At 48.5% G+C, this 9,582-nt stretch overlaps 2 protein-coding genes across 2 annotated transcripts; one reads left to right on the top strand and one right to left on the bottom strand.

The window, feature by feature from the left end:
* The first annotated feature begins 12 nt into the window (after positions 1 to 12).
* On the top strand, positions 13 to 4,705 carry LOC114861100 (uncharacterized). The gene is made up of 4 exons (XM_029160118.3): positions 13 to 2,137; positions 2,650 to 2,715; positions 3,120 to 3,174; positions 3,303 to 4,705. Exons 1-4 carry the CDS (start codon positions 1,886 to 1,888, stop codon positions 3,671 to 3,673), a joined length of 744 nt encoding a protein of 247 aa, XP_029015951.1. The 5' UTR covers positions 13 to 1,885; the 3' UTR covers positions 3,674 to 4,705.
* A 1,818-nt stretch (positions 4,706 to 6,523) lies between these two features.
* tnfsf14 (TNF superfamily member 14) lies at positions 6,524 to 9,319 on the bottom strand. Its single transcript, XM_029160120.2, has 4 exons — positions 8,616 to 9,319; positions 7,538 to 7,571; positions 7,399 to 7,461; positions 6,524 to 7,316 (listed from the first exon to the last, which is right to left on the bottom strand). Exons 1-4 carry the CDS (start codon positions 8,808 to 8,810, stop codon positions 6,919 to 6,921), a joined length of 690 nt encoding a protein of 229 aa, XP_029015953.1. The 5' UTR covers positions 8,811 to 9,319; the 3' UTR covers positions 6,524 to 6,918.
* Between the last annotated feature and the right edge of the window lie 263 nt (positions 9,320 to 9,582).

Genomic DNA, 9,582 nt, shown 5'->3' with positions numbered 1-9,582 from the left:
ACACCAACAAATCAAAAAGACAAAAAGCACAGATGAACAAAGAACAGCCTGATAACTGTGACATTTCAGTGGTGCCTCCCATTAGATGAGTTGGACGCTTCCTGCCACCTGGTGTAAAGACGGAGTCACGGCCGTTTCCATCCGAGTGTTTCACCATTTTCTCCAGCTGTTGTGTAGTTTACCAGCTAATAAACGTAGTTTAACTTTAACAAGGCTCATTTTAATGGACTTAACCTCCTGACTTTGCTCTTAATGGGCAGCTGATGCCATCACTTAGACCGGTGAGGGAATAAACTTAAAACCTGATTGTTGGATTACACACAGAAAAGTAAAAATCCAACTTCATTTCATTCTTTCTCATTTAATTAGACTGGATTGTTGCGTTCTCCTCCAGTTCGTGCGCTATTGACTTAAATCCACTAGATGGCTCTGATTCATTAGTTGTGGTGAGGAGCAAAACCACAGCAGCTTCTGATGAGCTGAGTTCAGTGACTGGAGTCAGTGACTCCCCCCACTAATACGCACACCTCCTTCAGTGGCCACTTCATTATTCACTTCACCACTGTACAATTGTACAATCAAAGGCAGTTTGTATCATTTGTAAAAGGCTGACTGGTTCTTTAGATCCATCTCCTGATATGCTGCAGTCCAGTACATGACCCCAAGTAAACCACAGCAGCGCTGCTGGTTTGGACTGGAGCTGTTTGTTATTGTGGTGGGACAGTGACATTTGCTGGGCCCACAGAATTAATAGCAACACAACAGTGGAAACTGGGTGACGTCACTATCACACCACTTAATGATATCACGTTATCTCAACGGTCCATCGTCACCCACTCGTCCAATCACTGGCGTCGCAGTGTAACAGTGTTTCCGCCCGGCTGCTCGGATGAAACCGTGAATCAGTCACGGTTCTACCGTGTTGCCGTTCGCTAGTTCTGCATTTGGGAACGTTGTTGAAAGAACACAGAAGATACAACCACTCCTGGAGCAACTTCATTTCCCCACGTCATCTGCATCATTTCCCCGTCACCACAGACGCATCCGGCACATGACTGGATGCTACGGCCTCCAAATGTTTTCGTCACACGTCCGGCCGGGCTGCTGCCACTTGACCAGCCATACAGGCGTTCAGCCGCGGGTGCGCTTTCGTCTGTGAGTCTCCTCGTCGGCGCGATGACACATACCCGAACTGAGGTCCATCCTGTTTTGGTGCCATAAAACTTTCCCCCGGCAAAGTGCAGACGGAGAAAGTGAAACCACACTGACTGACCTCAAGCAGAATTAAGATGCAGGTGGGAATTTTCAAGAAGTGCAAATAGTAAACAACGAATTGTGCCATTTTATCCTTCCTGACTAATTTGACATTTTATGTTCGGGCTAAAGGAGGAGATCTTGACTGATTGGCAGTGTTTGAAGGTTCTCTGTACTGAATGCACAGATGATAAGAAACTACATTTTGGATGTTGAGTAGTTTAACATGGTGAAGTCTGATTCTAAACCACAGGGGCTGTGGCTTTTCCACTGTAAACCTGTCCTTGCCCTTTGAAATGTCACCCTTGTGTTATACATGTGTGTGTGAAACTGGCACCTAAGAGCTGATTTAAGTAAATAAGTAAAAGTCTTTAGACGTTTTTGACCCATACACAAGTCATACGCTTCCAGTGATTCATTTGTGAATGAATTGAAGTCAAAAGTCTTTGTTCCTTCCTCCCCTTCCTTAAAGTGAGTCTTCTTCCTTCTTTTTCTATGAGCTGTGGTGAGTAGGACACACGGGCCAGCCCCGCGATGCAGCTACGGTCTGGGCTCGGGTTCGAGCACAGAGAGGGGAAAGCACCACCTCAATCGCGGCTCGTTCTATAGATACTCAGGACGTCCTCTTCACATGCACACTCTGAGCTCAGGAAGCGCAACACGCACACTGCGTCGGTGCGCAGCAGAGGAAACTCAGGACCTGCACAGTCGTCAGCCGCCTTCCTGCGCTCGCCAGGCTCGGGCCGCTCCGAGCGCCGCCGCCACCGGGACGATGCCCCAGCGCACGCAGCATCCGCTGGTCCACGTCCTGCTCTTCTGGATCACCATCCTCACCGTGGTCCAGGTGGTCTTCGTCGCCCTCTTCTTCACAAACGGACACACGGTGAGGCCCCCGAGCTGCGCCGGTTGTGTTTTTTTTTTTCTCAATGTTAAAGCGTCGTGATGAGATCACACGTTTTGGCGAGACGTCGCGAAGGCAGATTTTTTATTTTTTTTTTAAGCGCTTTGTCACATTTTGAAGCGTTTTGAGAGACGTCAGCGCCTGTCGCGCTAGAACACCTGAGCGGAGCGTCTCCTTCTTTCTTGTGGTTGATGTAGTAGCACAGGTGGTGATAAACACAACTCTGCCTGTGGTCTGCAGCTGGTTACAGACCCCCGTCACACCCACACAGTGGAAACTGATTCAGAAGAAGATAACACAGACAACACAAAAAAAGGATCATCACTAAGTGAAGCTTCTTAGAAAAAATATTAGGTGTGACTATTAATATTTTAGCTTAGCCCTTGTGTTTTTAACCATCTTGTGATATTGCACATGTCCCTGTTGTGGGAGTCATCTCATCTTATCTTAATATTTATTATGGGCCTATTTTCTGCTTGTTTTTCCTTCTCCAGTCTCAGAACACTAAAGCTGTACAAGCAGATCTCAATAAGCAAACCCAGGCAAACAATGCATCTTCGGTAAGACAACCCGAGCTTCTTCTGGTGACCTGACTGTTGTTGTGTTGTGTTTGCCCACAATGGGAAAAATGAATGTTCTTTTAAGTAAGTGGAACGACGTCTTCTGTGCCTTTTTTTTTTTTTTTTTTTTTTTTGCCATCGCAACATTCCACGCTCCCGAATCCTTCAGCCCAGACTCAGCTCTGTCAAATTAATTCCATTGCTTCTGAGCCGCTGATGTCAGACAGTCTAACCGCCCTCCTCACCTCTTGGAGGAAGCACAGTGACGTCATTACCACATTCGGGGAAATGCCACTAAACTGAACTGTTGTCTTTTTATTTTCTTCATGAGCCTGATCCGTTCTCACTTTTGAAGTCCACCACATAATCAACATAATGACATTTGTTCTTTTCTCATTCAACAGTTATCTGATCATGGAACGGTCTTAGGACAAATGCTGTCCTTCAGAGCCAAACCAGGTAAAACTGCCTCATGTATGTCTGTACTGTATCTACACCTGAGGCTGTAACCAAGCAAAATACAAACCATGTCCTGTTCAGAGGCAACATGAAATTAATTGGAACTCTTTTTCTGCCCGAACCTGAAGGCACAGCTGTCAGAAATATCACGTGGATTTCGACGAATGGACCCCAAGATCTGGTTTTACCGCAAAAGAATGTCCTGACGTTACAGGCGGACGGATATTACTTCCTGAATCTTCAGGTGACTGTGTACTCGTTCAATCCGCGCGCGCCGCTCACGGTCCGCCTGTTGCGCAACGGACGCAAGGTCCTCCTGGAGGGTCCGATTAACCCGCACACAAACAGCACGGGCCTCCTGGGCAAGGCAGAGGAGCTGACGGCCCAAACGGAACTGTCGGTCTCCATCGACCCGCAGGCGGTGAACGTCAATGACAGTGCATCCGTCACCCACCTGGACATCGTCTACATGCACAAACCCAGGAACAACCAGTCTTGAGCCTCGTGGAGGTCCAGGACATCGGTCCGGCCCCCCCGGACCCCTGTTGTTTTGGTTCTCTACCGAGCAGAGCGTTCTCTCCCTGCAGCCGAGGGACGGCGGCATCGCTGCAGCTCACTTCCTCTGCCTTTGTGTTTAATGGAAGAAAGCGTCTTCATAGTCTTGTAGAAAAACCATGAATTAAGAAAAAAGCTGTTATCAGGGAGTACATTCATCTCCAGCCTGTGAAGCTAGTATTCAGACCAAACTACATCTAAAATGAGCAGTAGCGAATCCTCAACAACCAAATCAAACTTTCTAAAATCCACGTCTCACCCTCTGTGTTTGTCGTCTGTGGTTCATATATTTATGCTTTATTTATTGTTGGGACCTAAATTAACGTGCACACAGCATCTCATGAGCTAATTGCAAATAAAGATGGACCCATGGGCCCTAATGTTAGCGGTGCTGATGTCGTGGTGAACAGATGCAGGTACAGTTGAGCGTCCACCACAACGTCAGCCCCAGGAGTGTGGACATGCAGTTATGTTCACACTGGAATGTATGTACAGTAATTTCTTTATTCATTATTGTAACAAAATGTAGCTTCTATTGTACAAACACAATATATACAGTATGTGTGCAAAAAAACAAAAAGCACAAAATTAGAAAAGAACTATTTCATTGCACATTGATATTTAAGGATATGCTATTGATATTTTTAGGAAATGATTTATTTATTAATAAGTGTGTGTTCTTTTCTCATAATCTAGCTTTACATTGTTAAATTTAGAACATGGAAATGAAAAACCTCGGATTCTTCACTATTACACATCATGAAACGTGAAATCACAAGTCACAGTGGTTAATGCGGAACGTTTCATGTGTTAACACACGTTGAAAGAAATGTTTGGTTTTGTCATTGCTTCGCATTTGCCTCGTGGATCGCACGCGATACGATTCAAAGCGTTTTCATTATATATTTTACATTCACAAAGCAAATGTGGCAGCGATTGTGAACAAATGAATGAATGAATAATAAATGCGATTCTCTTTCAAGACCCTGGAAGTGAAATGTGAAGTGAAAGTGAGAGGTCATGAGCTAAGGGTGGAACCCTGCCAATATCGAGTGACTAACGCCGAGACGGGACCCCTCCTGTTACGCGCTTTCGAAGAACGAGCCCTCTAGATTCTGACTTGGCAAAAGATAAAAATCTGAACTTCGCACAAACAACAGTTCCTGACTGACATGACAACAGAGGAGCAGCAAACAAAAGGTCACTGGAACATCGGCTTAGTCATCGCGGCCGAGACACACATTTTCCAACTCTGTGAGGTTTCATCTGAAATCTCTTTTCCTACTCTCAGCCACACGGTCCCATACCTTCTGTGAACCTGCTGCCACCGCAGCTTTCGTTCACCCTGATTAGAGGTCCGCGATGGCGACGTCGAAGGCAGATAACGGGCTCAAAGAGACGCCGCCCACTCAGTCTGACTTATTAGAATCCTCTGCATCTGCCCGTGCTTTCCACCGGTGGTGTCCGCGCGGGGACGCGAGGCAGGAAACCCCGCAGGAGCTCCATCGCCTCACTATCAGGGCTCCGTGTGCCCCGCGCGACCTTTGAACCCATGTTCAGTCGCTGACTGGCGTCTTTTCGAGCCCCGTTGTCACCTTTGCGTGTCAGGCGTTATGATAAAACAGATAGTGTGAATTATCCTTGAAGGGAAAAGCCCAAACATCATCATCAGCCAAACCTCCACGTTGTGTGTTTGTGCTTGTCGTCTTGATCCAGAGACCAACACAAGGGGACAGCATCCACCTGGGGACCGCGTTAGCTGCGGCGTGACCACCTCTTTCACTTTTGCTTCGCATAGAAGCGTCTCTTTCACGCCGCCTCATAATGAGAGAACGGCGCGCGGCGGCTGCAGCAGACCGGTTGTTCAGCTTTACAGTGGAAAATGCTCGCTTCGCACGTGGAAGCGCGGATGATGCGTTCGAGATCACAGGCCGTTTTAGAGCACTTTCATCCCACACAGATTCTCTGTAAAAGTCATGTCTAGACCCAAGGTTAGATCTGAGCGGATGGATCCCGACCACACAGCTGATGCAGCTCCCCCTCCTTTGCTACTACAGTGTCGCACACCTCACGGGTCGGCCAGCGCTGGAACATCATGACTCACACGACGGGGCCTATTTGAGTCAAGGACGCCCATCGTTTGGAGTAGGCAGCCGGCCCGTTGGGCCCATAAATAGCCGGTCTGGGCTCGATTAGGACTCCCACCAGTACACACTCACACGTACGCGGCCCCGCAAAAGTGCCTGTTCACCAGTCATCGCTCTCTGGGTCTGGGGTTGGAAAGTGAGTCAGGCAAACTGCTACCGGCACCCCCCCCTCCCCTCATCTGCCCCCAACCACTTCCTCCCCAGTTTACAAATATACAGGTCTGTGGGTGTTCTGAAGAGTGTTTTCTTCGAACAGACGCCGCTGAAGAGAAAGTGCAACGGTGACGGTGGCGTCGCCGACGAAACGAGAACAGGAGCTCGTGAGAGTGATGAGGCTTTGGGGCGGCGTGCCGTCGTCATGGTGACGACAGCAATCATCTGGGGCATTTTAGTAAATACATACGCTTATTGGTCCATTATACAGAACCCAGAGAGACGCACGGCTGATCATTACAGCTGAGCTGTGAAGCCAGTGTTACAGAGGAGGTGGCCTCCACACACTACAGTGCGTCTCACACACAACGGGTGGGCGGGCGACGCATTTGCACCTCCTGAGACCACTGAGCCTCAGCGAGGCCTCGCCGACACGGCAGGAAGTCGCCTCAGTCGCTTCAGCTGCACGTCCCGAAGAAAGAAGACGCCAAAAAAACCTTCTAACCTGATGTTTATTTCACTTCTTTCATCACACAAGACGATACATGGACACAGAAAATTCTATCAATCACTTATTTGGTAAAAGAATAAATAAATAGTGTGCAGTGTTTGACAGCACAAATGAAAGGAAATTATTTAAAATAAAACTTTTAATTGATTGCAGTCTTATAGAAAAGTAACAATAGGAGAATCAGATTATCAGTAATAATCTGAATAATTAATCACAGTTTCCTTTAAGTAAGTCAACAAACGTATTAAAATGTACAAATAAGCATATAAAAAGTTGCTGGTGTGAAAAAGAATGAAATCTGTTACAATGTGATATAATTTAAACACAGTTTTTAGGCTTTTTCAGCCTGGGAGCTCCTCACGCCTGATGGCGCCGTGCTCAGATCATGTACATGCCAAAGGTGTTCTCGTACGATCTGTGCCTGACGATCTGCGACACGTTGTAGACCTTCACGTAGACGCCGTCGCCCTTGTGCAGGTGGAAGACGCCGCCCAGGAAGCTGTTGGAGCGCAGCGCCCCGTGGCCCTCCGAGAACCTCCTGGACTGGAGGAGGGGGATGTCCTCGCCCCTGTACAGAGGGGTCGCCAGCAGGACGGTGTGGTGGAAGCGCTGGTCGTACTGGAAGTTCACCTCGGAGTAGACGTAGTAGAAGCCCTCCTTCTGGATGAGCAGCTTCCCGTCCTCGTAGCGCATCTCATAGAGGATGGGGTCGGCGATGGTGCTCCAGGTCATGATCTGCTGGTTGCGGCCCGGCCCATAATCGACGTCTGTTCCGTCTGAAAAGGAGAATCAGCGCACGGGTGGAGGCGTGTTTGCTATGAAGGGGTGCCGCTTGCTAACGTCCGCTGACGGTCTCACCTGTGAGGTGGGCCACTGGTTTGGAAGGATGCACGTCGGTGGTCTCTGGGCCGGTGGGTTCGTCTGTGTGAGCGGCAGACACAGTATGTTTAACGGGACTGAAGCACAGTGATGCAAATGATGCAAATAGGAGACGTACCCGCCGTTTGCTTAGAGGCCGACGGCGACGAGTCCTGCGCAGAAAGAAAGTGAAAATATCAGTTTGTTTCGTGACCTTTGGCTGCAGAACAGAGTGACAGGCCCGTGTTCCTGTCAGCGGAGGCACAGAAGACCACTTCCTGGCCTCCACCATCACCTATATATGCTCGTCAAACCACCTCGTGCCGAGAAGGCCACGTCCCGTTTCCTCTGCCCGGACCCAGCGCTTCAGACCGGCCCATTAAAGCAGAGTCCCAGTGTTCCAGCGAAAGCGCTGACCTCGGGCCGGACCTCCAGAAGCGTCACTGGATTTCTCCATAAATTAGATTTACTTCTCTATCGTTACCGCACTCTCTTCCCCATAAACTGGAAATTATTGCACCATCAGCAGTTCTTGAGGTGAAAATAAAACAACTACACTTCATATGATCCTTGAAAATGTCAGCGTCCGTCACGAGGGTCCTTTAGATCATTAGCGCTGTTGCTTCATCGAACCCAAACAAGCTCGGCATGAGAAAGACAGTGTTTTATTGCATTTTTAACAAAAATCCATCCATTCATTTTCAATTGGAAAAAAAAGAAAAGATAGCTCCATCATGATGGAGTGGGGGACTTTCAGGCCAGTAACTGACACCTGATGGTTCCACTGGGGTCGGAAAGTGAAGCAGGAAATTTCCTAGATGAAGTTGCTGTGTGAAATCACACTTTGAAAATGCTTCTTCATATATTAGACACAAATGTTGACTTTAAAACACAACGTTCGCTATTCTTTGATACGGATTGTAATATCAATACCTCACAACCTAAACATACGTAAAGCAATAAATGAGTGACAATTTAGAGAAATCGAGGTACTGCTGAGAAAACCAAAATTCCCCAATAACACCCACAATGAAAGGGTTTAAACAAAAAAAAAAGAAATTACCTAAAAGAGAAAACTACACAAAGATGAAAGTGAGATTAAGGTGTAAAAGATCCATTAGGTCTTAAGAGGAAAGTGAGATTAAAACCAAAACCAAAACACTGGTTTGATAAGAAAACCTGAGATGCAGATAGTGCATGAGTCATGAGCTACTCACAGACTGGCTCTGGTAGAGTCGGTAGATGAAGCAGGCTTCTATGGCCATGCCGCACAGCGCCATGCTCACCAGCAGCACCAGCAGCGTCTGGGCCGCGCCGGGCCTCTGCGGCCGCGGCTTCAGCCGGGGGGGCACGGGGGGCCGGCCGGCGTGGCTGTCCACCACGTACACGGAGGGGTACGCGCCCTCGGACATGGCCGCCTGCGGGGATGCTGCTCGCTGGGAAGACGTCCTCCGGGAGGCGACGGAGGTGCTGCTGCTGCTGCTGCTGCTGCTGCTGCTGCTGCGTCGGGGCCGGAGACGCGAGTGGGGACTGGAGAGACAGACGCGGGTCTGACAGGGGAATAGAAAAAAAAAAAAAAAAGAAAAAGAAGCCGCGGAATGGGTGGGCCTTCGACGCGGGTGATTCAAATGGAGACGGCCCAGAAGGTGAATCTGTCTGCACCGAAACCAGAAGGACACTGTAGATGCTGTGACATTAGCCGAAGCGGCGCCCTCCCACTTCACTGTGAAGCATGTTGAAATATCTCCACTCACACTTCCTCCTTACGTGCCGCTTGTACGCGCTGCTTGTGGCTTCGCATGGGCTGCTCGTTCTGGGCTCTGCAGCGGGTCGGGTGGGAGGCTTCGTCACTGAAACCACCAGCGTCAGGCCGCTATGTGTTCCCAGTACCACATGGGGCCCTGTTACTGGTCCCACAGTCATAAATCAGTTCAGGTACTGTACAAGTCTGTGTTTTTATTAGTAATAAAGGTGTTTGGTCTAGTTCATATATATCTATGTCTTTTGCATTACTCATGGTCCTCATCCACCTGTTTACTCACACATGCTTCAGAAACATTTACTGAGCTGGTGGCTCATGTTTAATCAGGTGTGTCGGGTTGTTCATTAACAACAAGCTGCCGGTTTCTTTTCACCCATTCCTGCCTGTAGCCGCAGGCGAAGGCCGGCGTGAAGGCAGAGCTC

This window comes from Betta splendens, chromosome 8 (assembly GCF_900634795.4).
Source record: "Betta splendens chromosome 8, fBetSpl5.4, whole genome shotgun sequence".
In the NCBI taxonomy this organism is placed as follows: domain Eukaryota; kingdom Metazoa; phylum Chordata; class Actinopteri; order Anabantiformes; family Osphronemidae; genus Betta; species Betta splendens.
The sequence above is the reverse complement of the archived record's forward strand: the minus strand, read 5'-3'. Positions and strand labels throughout refer to the sequence as shown.